The 22,075-nt window shown below is 50.8% G+C and overlaps 1 protein-coding gene across 1 annotated transcript in view; it reads left to right on the plus strand.

Annotated features, from left to right (window-relative positions):
• VWA5B1 (von Willebrand factor A domain containing 5B1) overlaps positions 1-22,075 on the plus strand; it is a 261,917-nt gene that overhangs the window by 98,811 nt on the left and 141,031 nt on the right. Inside the window, exons 7-8 of the mRNA XM_063942155.1 lie at positions 3,470-3,594; positions 11,436-11,612. Coding sequence (XP_063798225.1) covers positions 3,470-3,594; positions 11,436-11,612 — 302 coding nt within the window. The remainder of the gene's footprint in view (positions 1-3,469; positions 3,595-11,435; positions 11,613-22,075) is intronic.

Raw genomic sequence — 22,075 nt, forward strand, 5'->3', positions numbered from 1 at the left:
AGTTGATGGATGATGACAGAACTTATTTCTTGATTTTTTTTCAGCCAAAAGGTGAGAGAAAGTGTTTTGGACGTGTAACACACGGACCCCGGTGTGCATTGTGTTCATTTAATTTATTACTGAGATTAGGGTAATGTGCGGCCCTTTTATCAGGCTGTAGAGCCGCCCGCGTGTCCTCTAGAACACATCCATTTGCCTCTAGTGTATTATTACTCCTCATAACTTGCTACAACAAGCAGCAGAGCCCTTCAGAGCAGCCAGACCTCCACCCGGCAGAGCGGCACAACGCTGGTTTGCAGGCATTAGTCTTCTGAGCGGTGAATACAAGTGTAAGCAGGTCGTTGCAGTCTACCCCGGGGAACATGAATGTATAAATAAGAAATATGAGTGCCTATAACACAATGCAGGGTCTGACAATGTGTGATTACTGCGCACAGTGCGTCTGCATAGCGCCAGCAGCTACTACGTCATCACAATTGTAACACGTATACTAACACCCTGCGGGAGAAGGGTGGGGGGGACACCGCACTATAGGTGACCCACATACCCCTTTGTCAGTCCTATTTATACATAGATTATTGATCTTTTACCGCTCACGTTAAAAATAGCAATTACAAAGCCATGTACGTCAGGTACATAGAAACAATCAGTCACACACTGTCATTATTATGCGCCATACACGTCTCCATATTGAAATTCTACCATGACGTCTGCTCAGAAGTCTACGGCGTGATCCTTTCAATTATTTTATTATTGCCACAGATACCCCGGCGCCGGCTGTGAGATTTCCCAGTGTCTCCGGTGTAGGCCCCCTTATATATATTATATATATATTATACCATTGCATGGGGAAGCCTATTCAACAAGTATGGCTGAATGACTTCTGTCGCCACAATACCAAGGGATGGTTCTAAATCCGAGTGGGAGAAGGGACCTTCTGACGTCACTAGGGGAGGAGACACGTCACCAGGGAGAGGAGCTACGGCCGAACAGGGTACCCGAAAAGTACCCTCGCAGGCTCGCTTCGCTCGCCACCTGATTACTAAAGGTAATAGTTGGTGCCGTGGATAGTAGATGAACTATCCCGCTGGCCTAGCTCCTCCCCCTTGTGTCGTGGCTACTCCCCCTGACGTAAAAGGTCCCTTAGGCCACTTGAATCTAGCATCAACCCAATACCAAGTTTGTGAGGGGTGTGCATGACGTAGCCACGCCTCCACAACACATAGCCACGCCCCCATCCCACAACCAGCCACTCGCCTCTTCCTAAATGGGCCGGCTGACACCCCCCCATCCCACACTAAGAAGCAACAGCAATAGCTCTAATATAGTAATGCAGCAGGGGGCGTGACGCCATTATCGGAACGTCTCTGACACCATTGGCTGGCTCTGTGACCCGCGGAGGTTGCACAAGCCAGCTGCCACATTTGCTACGTAGAGGCCGGGGAATCTCTGTCTTTGGCGGAGATCCTAGCCTCGTCCCTCCCCCGCAACGCCTGAGACACCCCTCCGTTATAAGAAACAGAGGGACGTCGCCGCCCCCTTCTTGCTCCACAAATGGCATCAATCGTTGACAGTCTTATGCCGTCCTGCATCTGCCTTTGCATGGGTCCAGCGCACTCTCAAAGCACCAACAATTAAACTTTGCGGCTTGTGCTGCAAATCCTTCGGGATCTGAATGAAGGCCCGTGAGTGCAGACTCAGTTTGGGGGTATGCGATTCCACACCTGGTGCCCACACGTATTCTGTTATTGACAGCTCAGGATGGCCATAATACATTAATATTGCTAATTAAATGCTTTATTCTGTTCTGCCCGGCTCACACGTGCAAAGACTAGCCCGGTGAAATGGCAATTTAACCGTTACTGTTCTGGGTCTGTATCGGTGTAGCGGCTGGACGTCTCTCAGATGCCATGACAGTATTTTTTAGGATTATTGGCCCTCATTCCGAGTTATTCGCTCGCTAGCTGCTTTTAGCAGCCGTCCAAACGCTATGCCGCCTCCCACTGGGAGTTTATCTTAGCTTAGCAGAAGTGCGACCGAAAGGATCGCAGAGCGGCTACAAAAGAAGATTGTCCAGTTTCTTAGTAGCTCGAGACCTTCTCCTAGCTTGCGATCACTTCAGACTATTTAGTTCCTGTTTTGACGTCACAAACACGCCCTGCGTTCAGCCAACCACGCCTACGTTTTTCCAGCCACTCCTGCGTATTTATCTGGCACACCCGCGTTTTTTCACACACTCCCCGAAAACGGTCAGTTACCACCCAGAAACGCCCTCTTCCTGTCAATCACTCTGCGGCCAGCAGTGCGACTGAAAAGCGTCGCTAGAGCTTGTGTAAAACTGCATCGGCTTTTGTGAAAGTAAGACGCGCGTGCGCAGTGCGCCCCATACGCATGCGCAGAAATGATGAATTTTTTTTTTGCCTGATCGCTGCGCTGCGAACGAAAACAGCTAGCGATCGACTCGGAATGAGGGCCATTGTGCTGATAAGGGATGATTTTTATTCTTATGATAAGTGGTGACCAACCAAATCCTATTATTGCTGGAGTGAGAGACCTGTTGATAAATAGGGCAATAAATGAAAAGTGTCCTCGCCTAGACCTCATTCCGGAACCCACTGGGGAATCTTCTGCGAGCGACCACCTGACCACACAGTCACAATATATTCATTATGTGATCCGACACAGGGGGTCATTCCGAGTTGATCGCTCGCTAGCAGTTTTTAGCAGCCGTGCAAACGCATTGCCGCCGCCCACTGGGGAGTGTATTTTCGCTTTGCAGAAGTGAGATCGCCTGTGCAGCAGAGCGCCTGCAAAAACATTTTGTGCAAAACAAGACCAGCCCTGTAGTTACTCTTCCTGTGCGTTGATTCTAACGTTGGAGGGTTGGCTTTTGACGTCACACAGCCGCCCAGCGTTCGCCCAGCCACGCCTGCGTTTTCCCTGGCACGCCTGCGTTTTTCTAAGCACTCCCTGAAAACGGTCAGTTGACACCCAGAAACGCCCCCTTCATGTCAATCTTCTTGCGGCCGCCAGTGCGAATGAAAATGTCGCTAGAACCTGTGCAAAACCACAAAGGCCTTTGTACCCGTACGTTGTGCGTGCGCATTGCGGTGCATACGCATGCGCAGAAATGCCGATTTTTTTTTGCCTGATCGCTGCGCTGCGAACAACGGCAGCTAGCGATCAACTCGGAATGACCCCCAGAGTCCAATAGTAAATGGAGGAGCAGTGAGGGGTTACGCTCAGGGGTGCAATGCAGTACCCCATACACATGCTGACTTCACCGTCCTGACAGATCCAAACTAAAATCATTTGTAGCACATACATCCCTATGAACGAACAAGAGATTGCTAGCTCAGTGGGACGGCAGACGAATGCTGTCTAACACACTCCGCTCATGATGGAAGTTGATGGTCTGTGTTGCAGTCAGATTTCCATCCTGCCTAATAACTTGCTTTGTTATGTACAGAACCCCACCTGCCGCACATTCTCATGGAGGAGGGAGACATGACCCCGTACGAGTACGAGCAATTCCTAAAGGGAAAGAGCGACTTTATCCGAGGAACCAAAAAAGACCCCAGTGCAGAGAAAAAGGTAAGAAGCAGCGAAGTCTGTTCTGCAGATGGACGGGATCCTGCAAATGATCACACTATGCAGGAGTCGTGCACATCTCAGTCACATCTCCTTTTTCGGATAAATAGGTATAACTGGGCAGCAGCTGGGTGCCGCACAGAACTGCACTCTATTTACACCTGTGCATACGCAGATCCTGTATCTCTCACACCAAGGATACAGCTTGTGCAAAAACACCCTAATAGTGATGATGATTGCTTTGTGCTACCTCCATCCCCCTCCTCACATCATGTCACAGCCCCTATCACATGAAGTCCTGTCCTCACTCACACATCACTCATCTCCTGATATACTCTGTGCTGCTGGGGACCCTGCTCCTCCCACTATATAACTCCCAGTCTGTGACTTCCTGCTGCCTCCATTCCCCTCCTCACATCATGTCACAGCCCCTATCACATGAAGTCCTGTCCTCACTCACACATCACTCATCTCCTGATATACTCTGTGCTGCTGGGGACCCTGCTCCTCCCACTATATAACTCCCAGTCTGTGACTTCCTGCTGCCTCCATTCCCCTCCTCACATCATGTCACAGCCCCTATCACATGAAGTCCTGTCCTCACTCACACATCACTCATCTCCTGATATACTCTGTGCTGCTGGGGACCCTGCTCCTCCCACTATATATAACTCTTAGTCTGTGGCTTCCTGCTGCCTCCATTCCCCTCCTCACATCATGTCACTGCCCCTGTCACATGCAGCTCTGTCCTCACTGACACATCACTCATCTCCTGATATACTCTGTGCTGCTGGGGACCCTGCTCCTCCCACTATATAACTCTCAGTCTGTGGCTTCCTGCTGCCTCCATTCCCCTCCTCACATCATGTCACAGCCCCTATCACATGAAGTCCTGTCCTCACTCACACATCACTCATCTCCTGATATACTCTGTGCTGCTGGGGACCCTGCTCCTCCCACTATATATAACTCTTAGTCTGTGGCTTCCTGCTGCCTCCATTCCCCTCCTCACATCATGTCACTGCCCCTGTCACATGCAGCTCTGTCCTCACTGACACATCACTCATCTCCTGATATACTCTGTGCTGCTGGGGACCCTGCTCCTCCCACTATATAACTCCCAGTCTGTGGCTTCCTGCTGCCTCCATTCCCCTCCTCACATCATGTCACTGCCCCTGTCACATGCAGCCCTGTCCTCACTGACACATCACTCATCTCCTGATATACTCTGTGCTGCTGGAGACCCTGCTCCTCCCACTGTATAACTCTCAGTCTGTGGCTCCCTGCTGCCTCCATTCCCCTCCTCACATCATGTCACTGCCCCTGTCACATGCAGCCCTGTCCTCACTGACACATCACTCATCTCCTGATATACTCGGTGCTGCTGGGACACTGCTCCTCTCACTATATAACTCTCAGTCTGTGGCTTCCTGCTGCCTCCATTCCCCTCCTCACATCATGTCACTGTCCCTGTCAGATGCAGCCCTGTCCTCACTGACACATCACTCATCTCCTGATATACTCTGTGCTGCTGGAGACCCTGCTCCTCCCACTATATAACTCTCAGTCTGTGGCTTCCTGCTGCCTCCATTCCCCTCCTCACATCATGTCACTGCCCCTGTCACATGCAGCCCTGTCCTCACTGACACATCACTCATCTCCTGATATACTCTGTGCTGCTGGGGACCCTGCTCCTCCCACTATATAACTCCCAGTCTGTGGCTTCCTGCTGCCTCCATTCCCCTCCTCACATCATGTCACTGCCCCTGTCACATGCAGCCCTGTCTTCACTGACACATCACTCATCTCCTGATATACTCTGTGCTACTGGAGACCCTGCTCCTCCCACTGTATAACTCTCAGTCTGTGGCTCCCTGCTGCCTCCATTCCCCTCCTCACATCATGTCACTGCCCCTGTCACATGCAGCCCTGTCCTCACTGACACATCACTCATCTCCTGATATACTCTGTGCTGCTGGGGACCCTGCTCCTCCCACTATATAACTCTCAGTCTGTGGCTTCTTGCTGCCTCCATTTCCCTCCTCACATCATGTCACTGCCCCTGTCACATGCAGCCCTGTCCTCACTGACACATCACTCATCTCCTGATATACTCTGTGCTGCTGGAGACCCTGCTCCTCCCACTATATAACTCTCAGTCTGTGGCTTCCTGCTGCCTCCATTCCCCTCCTCACATCATGTCACTGCCCCTGTCACATGCAGCCCTGTCCTCACTGACACATCACTCATCTCCTGATATACTCTGTGCTGCTGGGGACCCTGCTCCTCCCACTATATAACTCCCAGTCTGTGGCTTCCTGCTGCCTCCATTCCCCTCCTCACATCATGTCACTGCCCCTGTCACATGCAGCCCTGTCTTCACTGACACATCACTCATCTCCTGATATACTCTGTGCTACTGGAGACCCTGCTCCTCCCACTGTATAACTCTCAGTCTGTGGCTTCTTGCTGCCTCCATTTCCCTCCTCACATCATGTCACTGCCCCTGTCACATGCAGCCCTGTCCTCACTGACACATCACTCATCTCCTGATATACTCTGTGCTGCTGGGGACCCTGCTCCTCCCACTATATAACTCTCAGTCTGTGGCTTCTTGCTGCCTCCATTTCCCTCCTCACATCATGTCACTGCCCCTGTCACATGCAGCCCTGTCCTCACTGACACATCACTCATCTCCTGATATACTCTGTGCTGCTGGGGACCCTGCTCCTCCCACTATATAACTCTCAGTCTGTGGCTTCTTGCTGCCTCCATTTCCCTCCTCACATCATGTCACTGCCCCTGTCACATGCAGCCCTGTCCTCACTGACACATCACTCATCTCCTGATATACTCTGTGCTGCTGGGACACTGCTCCTCTCACTATATAACTCTCAGTCTGTGGCTTCCTGCTGCCTCCATTCCCCTCCTCACATCATGTCACTGTCCCTGTCAGATGCAGCCCTGTCCTCACTGACACATCACTCATCTCCTGATATACTCTGTGCTGCTGGAGACCCTGCTCCTCCCACTATATAACTCTCAGTCTGTGGCTTCCTGCTGCCTCCATTCCCCTCCTCACATCATGTCACTGCCCCTGTCACATGCAGCCCTGTCCTCACTGACACATCACTCATCTCCTGATATACTCTGTGCTGCTGGGGACCCTGCTCCTCCCACTATATAACTCTCAGTCTGTGGCTTCCTGCTGCCTCCATTCCCCTCCTCACATCATGTCACTGCCCCTGTCACATGCAGCCCTGTCCTCACTGACACATCACTCATCTCCTGATATACTCTGTGCTGCTGGGACACTGCTCCTCTCACTATATAACTCTCAGTCTGTGGCTTCCTGCTGCCTCCATTCCCCTCCTCACATCATGTCACTGTCCCTGTCAGATGCAGCCCTGTCCTCACTGACACATCACTCATCTCCTGATATACTCTGTGCTGCTGGAGACCCTGCTCCTCCCACTATATAACTCTCAGTCTGTGGCTTCCTGCTGCCTCCATTCCCCTCCTCACATCATGTCACTGCCCCTGTCACATGCAGCCCTGTCCTCACTGACACATCACTCATCTCCTGATATACTCTGTGCTGCTGGGGACCCTGCTCCTCCCACTATATAACTCCCAGTCTGTGGCTTCCTGCTGCCTCCATTCCCCTCCTCACATCATGTCACTGCCCCTGTCACATGCAGCCCTGTCCTCACTGACACATCACTCATCTCCTGATATACTCTGTGCTGCTGGGGACCCTGCTCCTCCCACTGTATAACTCTCAGTCTGTGGCTTCCTGCTGCCTCCATTCTCCTCCTCACATCATGTCACTGCCCCTGTCACATGCAGCCCTGTCCTCACTGACACATCACTCATCTCCTGATATACTCTCTGCTGCTGGGACACTGCTCCTCTCACTATATAACTCTCAGCCTGTGGCTTCCTGCTGCCTCCATTCCCCTCCTCACATCATGTCACTGTCCCTGTCAGATGCAGCCCTGTCCTCACTGACACATCACTCATCTCCTGATATACTCTGTGCTGCTGGAGACCTTGCTCCTCCCACTATATAACTCTCAGTCTGTGGCTTCCTGCTGCCTCCATTCCCCTCCTCACATCATGTCACTGCCCCTGTCACATGCAGCCCTGTCCTCACTGACACATCACTCATCTCCTGATATACTCTGTGCTGCTGGGGACCCTGCTCCTCCAACTATAAAACTCTTAGTCTGTGGCTTCCTGCTGCCTCCATTCCCCTCCTCACATCATGTCACTGCCCCTGTCACATGCAGCCCTGTCCTCACTGACACATCACTCATCTCCTGATATACTCTGTGCTGCTGGGGACCCTGCTTCTCCCACTATATAACTCCCAGTCTGTGGCTTCCTGCTGCCTCCATTCCCCTCCTCACATCATGTCACTGCCCCTGTCACATGCAGCCCTGTCCTCACTGACACATCACTCATCTCCTGATATACTCTGTGCTGCTGGAGACCCTGCTCCTCCCACTGTATAACTCTCAGTCTGTGGCTCCCTGCTGCCTCCATTCCCCTCCTCACATCATGTCACTGCCCCTGTCACATGCAGCCCTGTCCTCACTGACACATCACTCATCTCCTGATATACTCTGTGCTGCTGGGGACCCTGCTCCACCCACTATATAACTCTCAGTATGTGGCTTCCTGCTGCCTCCATTTCCCTCCTCACATCATGTCACTGCCCCTGTCACATGCAGCCCTGTCCTCACTGACACATCACTCATCTCCTGATATACTCTGTGCTGCTGGGACACTGCTCCTCTCACTATATAACTCTCAGTCTGTGGCTTCCTGCTGCCTCCATTCCCCTCCTCACATAATGTCACTGTCCCTGTCAGATGCAGCCCTGTCCTCACTGACACATCACTCATCTCCTGATATACTCTGTGCTGCTGGAGACCCTGCTCCTCCCACTATATAACTCTCAGTCTGTGGCTTCCTGCTGCCTCCATTCCCCTCCTCACATCATATCACTGCCTCTGTCACATGCAGCCCTGTCCTCACTGACACATCACTCATCTCCTGATATACTCTGTGTTGCTGGAGACCCTGCTCCTCCCACTATATAACTCTCAGTCTGTGGCTTCCTGCTGCCTCCATTCCCCTCCTCACATCATGTCACTGCCCCTGTCACATGCAGCCCTGTCCTCACTGACACATCTCTCACCTCCTGATATACTCTGTGCTGCTGGAGACCTTGCTCCTCCCACTATACAGTGGGGATTGAAAGTTTGGGCACCCCAGGCAAAAATTAATTGTAATGTGAAAAAAGAAGCCCAGGAAAGATGGAAAAATCTCCAAAAGGCATCAAATTACAGATTAGACATTCCTATAACATGTCAAAAAAAGTTTGATTTTATTTCCATCATTTACACTTTCAAAAGAACAGAAAACAAAAAATGGCATCTGCAAAAGTTTGGGCACCCTGCAGAGTTAATACCTTGTACTGCCCCCTTTGGCAAGTATCACAGCTTGTAAACACTTTTTGTAGCCAGCCAAGAGTCTTTCAATTCTTGTTTGAGGTATCTTCGCCCATTCTTCCTTACAAAAGTCTTCCAGTTCTTTGAGATTCCTGGGCTGTCTGTGACGCACTGCTCTTTTAAGGTCTATCCATAGATTTTCAATTATGTTGAGGTCAGGAGATTGTGAAGGCCATGGCAAAACCTTCAGTTTACGCCTCTTGATGTAATCCACCGTGGATTTTGAGGTGTGTTTAGGATCATTATCCATTTGTAGAAGCCAGCCTCTCTTTAACTTCAGCTTTTTCACAGATGGCATCAAGTTAGCGTCCAAAATTTGCTGGAATCTTATTGAATCCATTTTTCCTTATACTCGTGAAATGTTCCCTGTGCCACTGGCTGCAATACAACCCCAAAGCATGATTGATCCACCCCCATGCTTAACAGTTGGACAGAGGTTCTTTTCATTAAATTCTGTGCCCTTCCTTCTCCAAACGTACCTTTACTCATTCCGGCCCAAAAGTTCGATTTTAACCTCATCGGTCCACAGAACTTTATTCCAAAATGCATCAGGCTTGTCTATATGTTCATTTTCAAACTTCAAACGCTGATTTTTGTGGTGAGGACGTAGAAGAGGTTTTCTTCTGATGACTCTTCCATGAAGACCATATTTGTACAAGTATCTCTTTATAGAGGAATAGTGTACCACAACTCCAGTGTCTGCCAGATCTTCCTGGAGGGATCGTGCAGTCAAACGTGGATTTTGACTTGCTTTTCTCACAATCCTGTGAGCTGTTCTGTCTGATATTTTTCTTGGTCTTCCAGACCTTGCTTTAACTTCCACTATTCCTGATGACTGCCATTTCTTAATTACATTCCGAACAGAGGATATGGGCATCTGATAACGCTTTGCTATCTTCTTATAGCCTTCTCCTGCTTTGTGAGCGTCAACTATTCTCAGTTTCAGTGTTCTACACAACTGCTTAGAGGAACCCATGGTGCTGATTGTTGGAGCAAGGTCAGATGAGTCTGGGCTTTTAAAACCTTTGAGATTGACATCACCTGGTCTTTCCAGACGATGATTGAGAACAATCCATGACACTGCCAGGTCTCAGCTGTCCAAAGGGGGCAGTACAAGGTATTAACTCTGCAGGGTGCCCAAACTTTTGTAGACGCCATTTTTTGTTTTCTGTCCTTTTGAAAGTGTAAATGATGGAAATAAAATCAAACTTTTTTTGACATGTTATAGGAATGTCTAATCTGTAATTTGATGCCTTTTGGAGATTTTTCCATCTTTCCTTGGCTTCTTTTTGCACATTAAAATAAATTTTTGCCTGGGGTGCCCAAACTTTCAATCCCCACTGTATAACTCTCTGTCTGTGACTTTCTGCTGCCTCCATTCCCCTCCTCACATCATGTCACTGCCCCTGTCACATGCAGCCCTGTCCTCACTGACACATCTCTCACCTCCTGATATACTCTGTGCTGCTGGGGACCCTGCTCCTTCCACTATTTAACTCTCAGTCTGTGGCTTCCTGCTGCCTCCATTCCCCTCCTCACATCATGTCACTGCCCCTGTCACATGCAGCCCTGTCCTCACTGACAAAGCACTCATCTCCTGATATACTCTGTGCTGCTGGGGACCCTGCTCCTCCCACTATATAACTCTCAGTCTGTGGCTTCCTGCTGCCTCCATTCCCCTCCTCACATCATGTCACTGCCCCTGTCACATGCAGCCCTGTCCTCACTGACACATCACTCATCTCCTGATATACTCTGTGCTGCTGGGGACCCTGCTCCACCCACTATATAACTCTCATTCTGTGGCTTCCTGCTGCCCCCATTCTCCTCCTCACATCATGTCACTGCCCCTGTCACATGCAGCCCTGTCCTCACTGACACATCACTCATCTCCTGATATACTCTGTACTGCTGGGGACCCTGCTCCTCCCACTATATAACTCTCATTCTGTGGCTTCCTGCTGCCTCCATTCTCCTCCTCACATCATGTCACTGCCCCTGTCACATGCAGCCCTGTCCTCACTGACACATCACTCATCTCCTGATATACTCTGTGCTGCTGGAGACACTGCTCCTCCCACTATATAACTCTCAGTCTGTGGCTTCCTGCTGCCCCCATTCTCCTCCTCACATCATGTCACTGCCCCTGTCACATGCAGCCCTGTCCTCACTGTCACATCACTCATCTCCTGATATACTCTGTGCTGCTGGGGACCCTGCTCCTCCCACTATATAACTCTCAGTCTGTGGCTTCCTGACGCTGCTTGGTTATGACCCGGATCGTTGTCATGACGCCACCGTCATTCTCTCGTTATGTCTCTGCAGACGGAGATAATCCGCAAGCGCCTCATTAAAGACATCTGTCACAACCCGGTGGTGATGCTGAATTTCTGCCCCGATCTCAAGACTCCCCAGACCGACCTCAGTAAGACGCAGGGGGAGTTCATCTTCCTCATCGACCGCAGCGGCAGTATGAGCGGAGTGAACATCGCCAGAGTCAGGGTAATGTGGGGCGACACCCCTGTGACATGGGGGCACGTATTGTAACCCTCTCATTCCTGCTCCAGATATATATTAAATTGCACAACCAGCCACTCTGCCACCTAGTGGTGGGGTACAGTAGGCACAGGGGATTGCAGGGGGCGCCCTTTCAGTTGGACGCAGAGGAACAGGACACCCCTGCTATAAACCCCTCTGTCGTACAGGTCTGTGATCAGTGTCTTCCTCGTCACAGAGCGGCTCATAGCTATAGATGCTTTGGGGCCTATTTATTAACAAGTGATAAAACTTGTTGCATATGATCAATGGTGCTCCAGCCAATCAGCTCCCAACTGTCATGTGTTTTTTTTTTTTTTTTTTAAATGACAGTTGGGAGCTGATTGGCTGGATCACCATTGATCATACGCAATTAGTTTTATCACTCACAACGTGTTTTATCTCTCGTTGATAAATGATCCGCTGTGGGGTCTTTTTATTGAGCCTTGGAGAGATCAAGTGGACGGTGATAAAGTAACAACTAACCAGCTCCTAACTGCCATGTCACAGGATGTGTTTGAAAATTGACAGTTAGGAGCTGATTGGCTGGCACTTTATCTCCGTCCACTTTATCTCTCTAGTGGACGATCCAGGGACCTGACGCAGTCAATTGCGTCATCATGGCCCCAAAAGTGGTGGTATATTTCTTTACATCTCCTCTCTCCTGTGCTACCTTTACTTCTGACTCTGTAAGGAGATCTGGAAAACCTGCACTGCCGAAGGACCAAACCCCTAGTAATTAGATGCCAACTAAATCCACGTAGATTATACAGAAAATGTTGCCGCTTTGTCAGTTGTGAAAAATAGGGACAATTCCAGGGTAATTCCCTAAAACCTGGAAAATAGGGATAGCTAGCCATATCAAGTAGTGAATGGCGACCTGCCTATCTGCCAATGGGGGTCATTCTGACCCGTTCGCTCGCTGCGTTTTAACGCAGCAGAACGAACGGGTCCCTACTGCGCATGTGCCGGCGCCGTAGTGAGCGCCGGCGCATGCCAGACGGCCGAAGGCCGTAACAGGGATACGATCGCCTCTGCCTGATTGACAGGCAGAAGCGATCGCTGGGCGGGAGGGGTCGGAACGGCGGCGTTTGGCCGCCGTTTCGTGGGTTTGGTCCGGCCAATGCAGGCGTGGCCGGACCGAATGGGGGGCGGACCGCAGCGGCTGCGTGACGTCACACGCAGCCACTACAGGCCAGGGAGCGATGAGTAGCTCCCGGCGAGCACGCTAAAGCTGCGCTGGTCGGGAGCTACTCTTGAAGTGCAAAGGCATCGCCGCTGTGTGATGCCTTTGTGCTTCTGCGGGGGGGGGGGTCGGACTGACATGCGGGGCGGACTAGCCCTGTGCTGGGCGTCCCCCCACATGTCAGTGTGAATGATCGTAGCTGTGCTAAATTTAGCACAGCTATGATCAACTCGGAATGACCCCCCAGTATTACCTACAAAGTAGGGGTACACCTGGCTGTGACCCCGTCCTCTGTTAAAAGTGGATGGAAAAATAAAGTAAGACAGTAACAACCCCATGAGATCATGTGCATTTCCCCTTTAATCTACATTTGTTAATAATATAAGATAAACAGGACGGTAATTAGTGTGACATTATGGGAAGACAGATTAGAGTTACTGGTGGATTCCGCTGAGTAAGCCCACGCCCAGTCCTGGCCGCGCCACGTAACCATTACACACAAAGCCGCCTCATTATTCTATGACCCGGCTCCCCACAGGCTGTGCTGGTCACTAGATCACCCCACGGCCTTCGGTAATGCCACCGCCGCCTCCAGCGATGTATTAGGGGCACCTTTATGTCTAGATATTGTTGCAGCGATACAAAAAAGAAAAGAAAAGTGAGGTATCGCCGTATTTATAAACAGAAAATCAGTGTCGTCACGGCGACTGAGCGCAATATTGAGTGACTGAGTGGAAAGGCGTCTGTAATTAGATTGTGGATGCATCAGAACTAAGGATGACCCCAGGCTGCCAGGCGGTCGGCCGCCATTTTTTTAAATTCGGAATGTCACGCAGCTGCCCCAGAAAAGCAACACAGGCCTATCCATAATGGCTGCACCCAGGCCCGTGGGTAGGGAGGGGCCCGCACTGCGCACCTTGCGCCCACTGATTTTACTCACCTTGCGATTGCCGGAGCCATTTTCCCAGTAATTTCTTCATAAATATGGCAACCCCGCTATTTTTCTGTGGATATCACCGGGAATGCGGTGCTTCACCATTTTCTTAGTAATTGCGCACATGCGCGGTAGACTCGGCGCAATACCTAGCAGGAGAAGCCCAGACAGACATACGTGCCCCCTCCTCTGATAAAACGCCATATTGTGGTCTTAACCAAGATTTAGCTCTAGTGAGTCACCGAGGCATGAGGTGCTCAGTGTCTCATGTGACGCACCTCACTCCTATTGAAGTCTCACAAATTGGGTCCAGAATACAAACTGGTTGAGCCCCACCCACCCTCTGCGGGTGGGGGGGGGGGGGGGGGGGGTTTCGGACGGACGAAACACATTTAGCTATTGACAGGCTCTTTCCATAGACAGCAACAGCAGCAGTGACCCCCACAGCCAGTGCAGATCTATTTACAAAGGCACCAGTGAATGTGCGGCGTGGGTCTATGTTATTGCTCGGTATCCCCCACCCGTTGCAGTGCTGCTGCGGCTGCGTTTTGTTAACACCTTGTTTAGACCAACTGGCCAAACTGCAGGAGACAGGAGCGAGCATTCTGCAAACAGGCTGTAGCCGCACGTCACCGGGCAGGGCCTAGAACTCCTTCTCCTGGCAACCGCAGCTCAAGTGATTATAAAATCCATTAGCAGTACCCAGGGGAGTCCGGGCGCTGAGTCTCTAGGCCCAGGTGCGGCATGGAGACACAGCTCTGTGTTAGGGAACGGCGTAGCTGGTCCTGATCATATGTGTGGCAGCACCTCCTCTCACGCTGGGCCCTTGGAGAACAGTGCGGAACCCAGGGACTAGTAGTTACAGTCATGTAAGGCCCCTCCCCGCAGGGACCCCTCTGTGTCAGGCGTCGACGTTTGTGGCTGCAGGTGCCGGGAGTTGTGATAACAGAACTCAAGGCAAACAGAGGCGCGGGAAGCGGAGGAAGCGCCAGAGTAATTTAGCTGCCCCACTGGGAATAAACTTTCCACGCAATTTAGAATCCTGCGGCGAATGCTATCCGCTCTCCTGCTGCTTGGGAAAATAAGCTTGCCATAGAAATGGTTTCAAACCGGCTGGAGATTTCTGCCGACGTCTTTCAGTCCAGTGTGCGATGATAATAGTCTCTTTGCGCACGTATACCACCCCCTCCGTCCTGCAGGCCATAAGCAGGCAGACCTACTGTAATATTCGTTTTTTACTTTGCTGAAACAGTGTTGCAGCACTTTGCAGTACAGCAATCCTTTCATGGGTCTTCACGCTGGCCTTCCAGCTGCTGTTCGGGGCGGCAGAGAGAAGTTGGGGAGGTTAAATACAACTTGTTGCGTCTCCCCTATGCACTATCGGGCTGCACAGTGACAAAACCTTGTTGCCCTGCAAGCTGCAAGCTTGGAGGCTGATAGAGAATGCTGCCTGGCTGATCTGATTGTGTGACCACCACCCATCCCTGCTCGGAGGCCCCTAGAATTGTGGGGTCCTGGGCAGCTGCCCAGTGTGCCTAGATGTCCCTGTGTATATTGCCATTGTAGACACACTGACCGCGTTCTGTGCTGCAGCTGTGGCCCATTTAGAATGTGCAGAGAGATTTATGTTTGGGAGGGGCGTGTCCTATCTGAACTCTAAATTGCAGCGTCGGAATAAAGCTGTTCAGCATGTGTGGGCTACATGCAGAAGCAGCCGGTATTTACCCTGCATGCAAAACAGTATAAATGTCAGCACGGTAATCAATCGCATTCGTGAAAGACAGCTCACATAGCGCACGACTGGCTACAAAGGTCCAGATGCAAATATCAGTGACAAATGGCGGCCATTTTATTGTGAAATAGGCGAAATGTAATAATTAGACCCCACAGAAAGAAGTGTAAGCTCTGGGCCTACCCAGCCGTGCCAGTACTGGAGGATGAGGCCTATCTTATGACAATACGCTAAATGCTCAGACTATGGGGCAGTTACTACTCAGATCACGTTCCGAGCTCTCGATCGATAGGGACCGTGGCGCAAACTGCTCATCTTTCTAGTGGGAGAAGAATCCTCTCTGATGATTGCAGACTAACGATCTTACACCTATCCCCCCATTGCAGATTGCCGTCCGCTCGGTCAGATCGATACTACAACGTGCAGGAAGCATTTGCTGGAGCTTTTTGTTCTACTTATTGGCCCTCATTCCGAGTCGTTCGCTCGGTATTTTTCATCGCATCGCAGTGAAATTCCGCATAGTGCGCATGCGCAATATTCGCACTGCGACTGCGCCAAGTATCTTTGCTATGAAGATAGTATTTTTACTCACGGCTTTTTCCTCGCTCCGGCGATCGTAATGTGATTGACAGGAAATGGGTGTTACTCTGCTAAATTCGCCTTGCGACCGATCAACTCGGCATGAGGGCCATTATCTCATTAAAAATGACCGTACTAAAAATAATCAATTGTGAAGTACGGACCTCAAGTGTCTATTGATGTGTGAATGCACAGGAAGCAAGCGTTCATTCTGACACAGGAGAAATGTCTTCATATGGCCAGCCTTAAACATCTCAGGGATCTATTTACTAAGCATTGGATGGAGATAAAGTCGTTGCAGATAAAGGGGGTCATTCCGAGTTGTTCGCTCACTAGCAGTTTTTAGCAGCCGTGCAAACGCTAGGCCGCCGCCCACTGGGAGTGTATTTTAGCTTAGCAGAAGTGCGAGCGAAAGTATCGCAGAGCGGCTACAAAATAATTTTGTGCAGTTTCAGAGTAGCTTCAGACTTACTCAGCGCTTGCGATCACTTCAGACTATTCAGTTCCTGTTTTGACGTCACGAACACGCCCTGCGTTCTCCCAGCCACGCCTGCGTTTTCCCTGGCACGCCTGCGTTTTTTCAAGCACTCCCTGAAAACGGTCAGTTGCCACCCAGAAACGCCCACTTCATGTCAATCACTCTGCGGCCGCCTGTGCGACTGAAAAGCTTCGCTAGACCTTGTGTAAAAATACATCGGCCGTTGTGAAAGTACGTCGCGTGTGCACATTGCGCCGCATACGCATGCACAGAAGTGCCTTTTTTTGCATCATCGCAGCGCAGCGAACATTTTCTGCTAGCGATCAACTCGGAATGACCCCCAAAGTACCAACCAATCAGCTCCAAACTGCTATGCCACAGACTGTGTGTGAAAAATTACAGTTAAGAGCCGATTGGCTGGTACTTTGGGCCTAATTCAGAGTTGATCGCAGCAGCAAATTTGTTAGCAGTTGGGCAAAACCATGTGGGTCATTTAGAGTTGTTCGCTCGTTGCCGATTTTCGCTATGCTGCGATTAGTTGCAAATTCGTGCAAGGCACGAAGGGCGCATGCGCTTAGTTATTTAACACAAAACATAGCTGTTTTGCTGTGGCTGCTGCGGTGCTTTTCAGTCACACTAGTGTTCGGTAAATGATTGACAGGAAAGGGGCGTTTCTGGGTAGCAACTCAGCGTTTTCCCGGCGTGTGCAAAAAAACACAGGCGTGTCAGGTAAAAATGCGGGAGTGTCTGGAGAAACGAGGGAGTGGATGGCCGAACGCAGGGCGTGTTTGTGATGTCAAACCAGGAACTAAATGGACTGAGCTGATCGCAATTCGTGAGTAGGTCCGGAGATACTCAGAAACTGCTAAGAATTATTTAGTAGCAATTCTGCAAAGCTAAGATACACTCCCAGAGGGCGGCGGCTTAGCGCGTGCAATGCTGCTAAAAGCAGCTAGCGAGCGAACAACTCGGAATGAGGGCCAATGTGCACTGCAGGTGGGGCAGATGTAACATGTGCAGAGAGAGTTAGAGTAGGGTGGGGTGTGTTCAAACTGAAATCTAAATTGCAGTGTAAAAATAAAGCAGCCAGTATTTACCCTGCACAGAAACAAAATAACCCACCCAAATCTAACTCTCTCTGCACATGTTACATCTGCCCCTACCTGCAGTGCACATGGTTTTGCCCAACTGCTAACAAATTTGCTACTGCGATCAACTCTGAATTACCCCCTTTATCTCCAGCGACTTTATCGCCATCCAAGACTTAGTAAATAGACCCCTCAGTGTAATGTAACACGTCACCACACCACCATAAGAGAGAGAGACGGAGCAGAGATATGAGACAGAGAAGATGTTTCTCTCAATTCAGAGGAGTATTCAGTTCACTATTCGCAATTAAGGTTAGCGCTGACCTGTCAGAGTCTAACGGAACCACATATTCACCTGGGACGATGTTGGGGCTTCACTGCAGGTAGTGGCGCTCTGACACATAGACCTGGTTTCAGGTGTACAGTGGGACCTGAAAGCCGGGAATGAAGAGTCAAGCCGAGGTCAAATCCAGAATCATGGGGTACTGATTCAGGAGCTGAGGTTAAAGGTAGAAACAGAGCGGGAGAAAGAGGAGAAAGCAGGGACCATGGGGGTCATTCCAAGTTGATCGCTAGCTGCATTTGTTCGCAGCGCAGCGATCAGGCTAAAAAATGGTAGTTCTGCGCATGCGTATGCGGCGCAATGCGCACGCGCGATGTACGGGCACAACGAGCGATGTAGTTTCACACAAGGTGTAGCGATGCATTTCAGTCGCACTGCTGGCCGCAGAGTGATTGACATGAAGTGGGCGTTTCTGGGTGTAAACTGACCGTTTTCAGGGAGTGTTCGGAAAAATGCAGGCGTGCCAGGAAAAACGCAGGCGTGGCTGGGCGAACGCAGGGCGGGTTTGTGACGTCAAAACAGGAACTGAATGGTCTGAAGTGATCGCAAGCGCTGAGTAGGTCTGAAGCTGCTCTGACACTACACAAAAAAACTTTGAAGCCGCTCTGCGATCCTTTTGTTCGCACTTCTGCTAAGCTAAGATACACTCCCAGTGGGAGGCGGCATAGCGTTTGCACGGCTGCTAAAAACTGCTAGCGAGCGAACAATTCGGAATGACCCCCAATGCGTGCTACTCTGACACTTTGGGATAACTTCAGCTGTAGAAATGTATTTATAGCTCTGTAGGATTTGTAGGTGCCTGACTGAGATCACGCATTGTAACCGCCCCAGGTCTTCCTATGAAGTGGCTGCGTTCCGGGTCTGGGACTCAGGGTTGACACCAATTAGGTCGAAACCACTTAGGTCAACACCAAATGGTGGACACACCTTAGGTCGGCACCTGAAATAGGTCGACCCGGACAAAAGGTGGACATGAACAAGGCGGACATGGAAAAAGGTCGACGTGAGTTTTTTATGTTTTTTGGGTGTCGTTTTCTCCATAATGTGACCGGGAACCCCAATTAGTGCACCGTGTCCCCTCACATGGCTCGTTACCGTTCCCAATTGTAGTTCACGTGGATCGTAAAGTATGAAAAAGTTAAAAAAATTAAGAAAAAAAATGTGAAAAACTCCTGTCGATCTTTTTCCACGCTGACCTTGTTTGTGTCGACCTATTTCAGGTTTCGACCTAAGGTGTGTCAACCAATTGGTGTCGACCTGGAATCCGGATACCCTGCATTCCTGTGCAGGTCATTCTTGTACCCTCACAGATAACCATCCGTTGGATGCCTCCTTCATCTTACTTTTAAGAAGACAAAGTTTGAGGGGGATGGGGAGGGGGGTGGTGGAGACAGACGGGGGATGCAGAGAGTGAGAGAGGGGGTGGGGGAGGGAGTGAAAGAGAGAAATACATACATAGGAAGAGAGAGAGAGAGAGAAAGGTGGGGCCCGGGGGGGGGGATGCAGAGAGTGAGAGAAAGGTGGGGCCCGGGGGGGGGGGGGATGCAGAGAGTGAGAGAAAGGGGGGAAGGAGAGGGAGTGTGGGAGAAATACAGACAGAGAAAGGCAGGGGGATGCAAAGAGTGAGCAAGAGAAGGGTAGGGAGTGAGAGAGACATAGAGAGAAAAAGGAGAGTGATGCAGAGAGAGAGAGAGTGGGGGTGGTATGAGAGAGAAAGACGTGGGGATGTCGAGTGAGAGAGACAGGAGAGAGGGAGTGGGAGAAAGGTGGCGATGCAGATATGGAGTGAGAGACGGGGAGTGAGTGAGTGTGAGAGAGAGAGAGAGAGAGAGAGAGAGGAAGAGATACAAAGGTGGGGATGGAGAGACAAAGGCAGGGGGGGATATAGAGAGGGAGTGAGAGAGAAGGGTAGGGAGCGAGAAAGAGGGAGAGAGAGAGAAAGGCAGGGAGATGTAGAGTGTTAGAGAGACGGGGAGGGGGGAGTGTGAGAGAGAGAAAGGGGGGAGTGAGAGAGAAGGAGGAGTGAGAGAGAGAGAAAGGGGGAGAGAGAGAGAAAGGCGGGGATGCAGAGAGAGAGAGAGAGAGAGAGAGAGAAAGGGGGGATGCAGAAAGAGAGAGCAGGGGGGTAAGGGGAGGGAGTGTGGGAGAAATACAGACAGAGAAAGGCAGGGGGATGCAAAGAGTGAGAGAGAGAAGGGGAGTGGTAGGGAGTGAGAGAGACAGAGAAAAAGGAGAGTGATGCAGAGAGAGAGAGAGAGGGGGGGTGAGAGAGAAAGACGTGGGGATGTAGAGAGAGACGGGAGAGAGGGAGCGAGTGGGAGAAAGGTGGGGATGCAGATATGGAGTGAGAGAGAGGGGAGTGAGAGAGAGAGAGAGAGAGGAAGAGATACAAAGGTGGGGGATGGAGAGACAAAGGCAGGGGGGATATAGAGAGGGAGTGAGAGAGAAGGGTAGGGAGCGAGAAAGAGGGAGAGAGAGAGAAAGGCAGGGAGATATAGAGTGTTAGAGAGACGGGGAGGGGGGAGCGTGAGAGAGAGAAAGGGGGGAGTGAGAGAAAGGAGGAGTGAGAGAGAGAAAGGGGGAGAGAGAGAAAGGCGGGGATGCAGAGAGAGAGAGAGAGAGAGAGAGAGAAAGGGGGATGCAGAAAGAGAGAGCAGGGGGGTAAGGGGAGGGAGTGTGGGAGAAATACAGACAGAGAAAGGCAGGGGGATGCAAAGAGTGAGAGAGAGAAGGGGAGTGGTAGGGAGTGAGAGAGACAGAGAGAAAAAGGAGAGTGATGCAGAGAGAGAGAGAGAGAGAGAGAGAGAGAGGGGGGGGGATGTGAGAGAGAAAGACGTGGGGATGTAGAGTGAGAGACGGGAGAGAGGGAGGGAGTGGGAGAAAGGCGGGGATGCAGATATGGAGTGAGAGAGAGGGGGAGGGAGAGAGAGATAGAGAGGAAGAGATAGAAAAGTGGGGGGATGCAGAGAAAGAGAGAGAGAGGGGGAAGGAGAGAGATAGAGAGGAAGAGATACAAAGGTGGGGGATGCAGAGAGAGCGGGAGGGAGTGAGAGACAAAGGCAGGGGGGATATAGAGAGGGAGTGAGAGAGAAGGGTAGGGAGTGAGAAAGAGGGAGAGAGAGAAAGGCAGAGGATGTAGAGTGTTAGAGAAACAGGGGAGGGGGGAGTGAGAGAGAGAGAAAGGCGGGGGATGCATAGAGAGAGAGGAAGGGGGAGGGAGTGAGAAAGAAAGGTGGGGATGTAGAGAGGGATTAAGAGAGAGAGAAAGGGGGAGTGAGAGAAAGAGAAAGTCGGGGAATGCAGAGAGAGAGGGAGAGAGAGAAAGGGGGGATGCAGAAAGAGAGAGCAAGGGGGGTGAATGAGAGAGATAAAAGCATGGGCATGCAGAGAGAGAGAGAGTGGGGGAGTGAGTGAGAAAGAAAGGCGGGGATGTAGAGAGGAAGGGAGAGAGAGAGAAAGGGGGGAGTGTGATAGAGAGAAAGGGGGAGTGAGAGAGAGAGAGAAAGGGGGAGTGAGAGAGAGAGAAAGGCTAGGGATACAGAGAGAGAGAGAGAAAGGGGGGATGCAGAAAGAGAGAGCAAGGGGGGTGAATGAGAGAGATAAAAGCATGGGCATGCAGAGAGTGAGAGAGGTAGTTTGAGAATTGTGGGAGATGCAGAAAGTGAGCGAGGAGAGTGAGTGAGCAAAAGAAAGGGAGAAATGTGGGGAGATGCAGAGCGCAAGACAGAGTGAGAGAGAGAGAGCGAGAAAAGACAGAGAGTAAGCAATAGACATAGGGCCTGATTCAGTGGTGGGATCCAATCCTTTTGCCACTGGGTTTTAGTGCGCAGTGGAGCATAGAAGACGCGCTAATTCCGGCACCGCTGGGACTTAGCGCGCAGTGGAACATAGAAAACACGCTAATTCCGGCACCGTTGGGTCTTAGTGCGCAGTGGAACATAGAAGCCACGCTAATTCCGGCACCGTTGGGTCTTAGTGCACAGTGGAACATAGAAGACGCGCTAATTCTTGCACCGCTGGGTCTTAGTGCGCAGCGGAACATAGAAGACACGCTAATTCTTGCACCGCTGGGTCTTAGTGCGCAGTGGAA

The sequence above is a fragment of the Pseudophryne corroboree genome, chromosome 10 (assembly GCF_028390025.1).
Source record: "Pseudophryne corroboree isolate aPseCor3 chromosome 10, aPseCor3.hap2, whole genome shotgun sequence".
In the NCBI taxonomy this organism is placed as follows: domain Eukaryota; kingdom Metazoa; phylum Chordata; class Amphibia; order Anura; family Myobatrachidae; genus Pseudophryne; species Pseudophryne corroboree.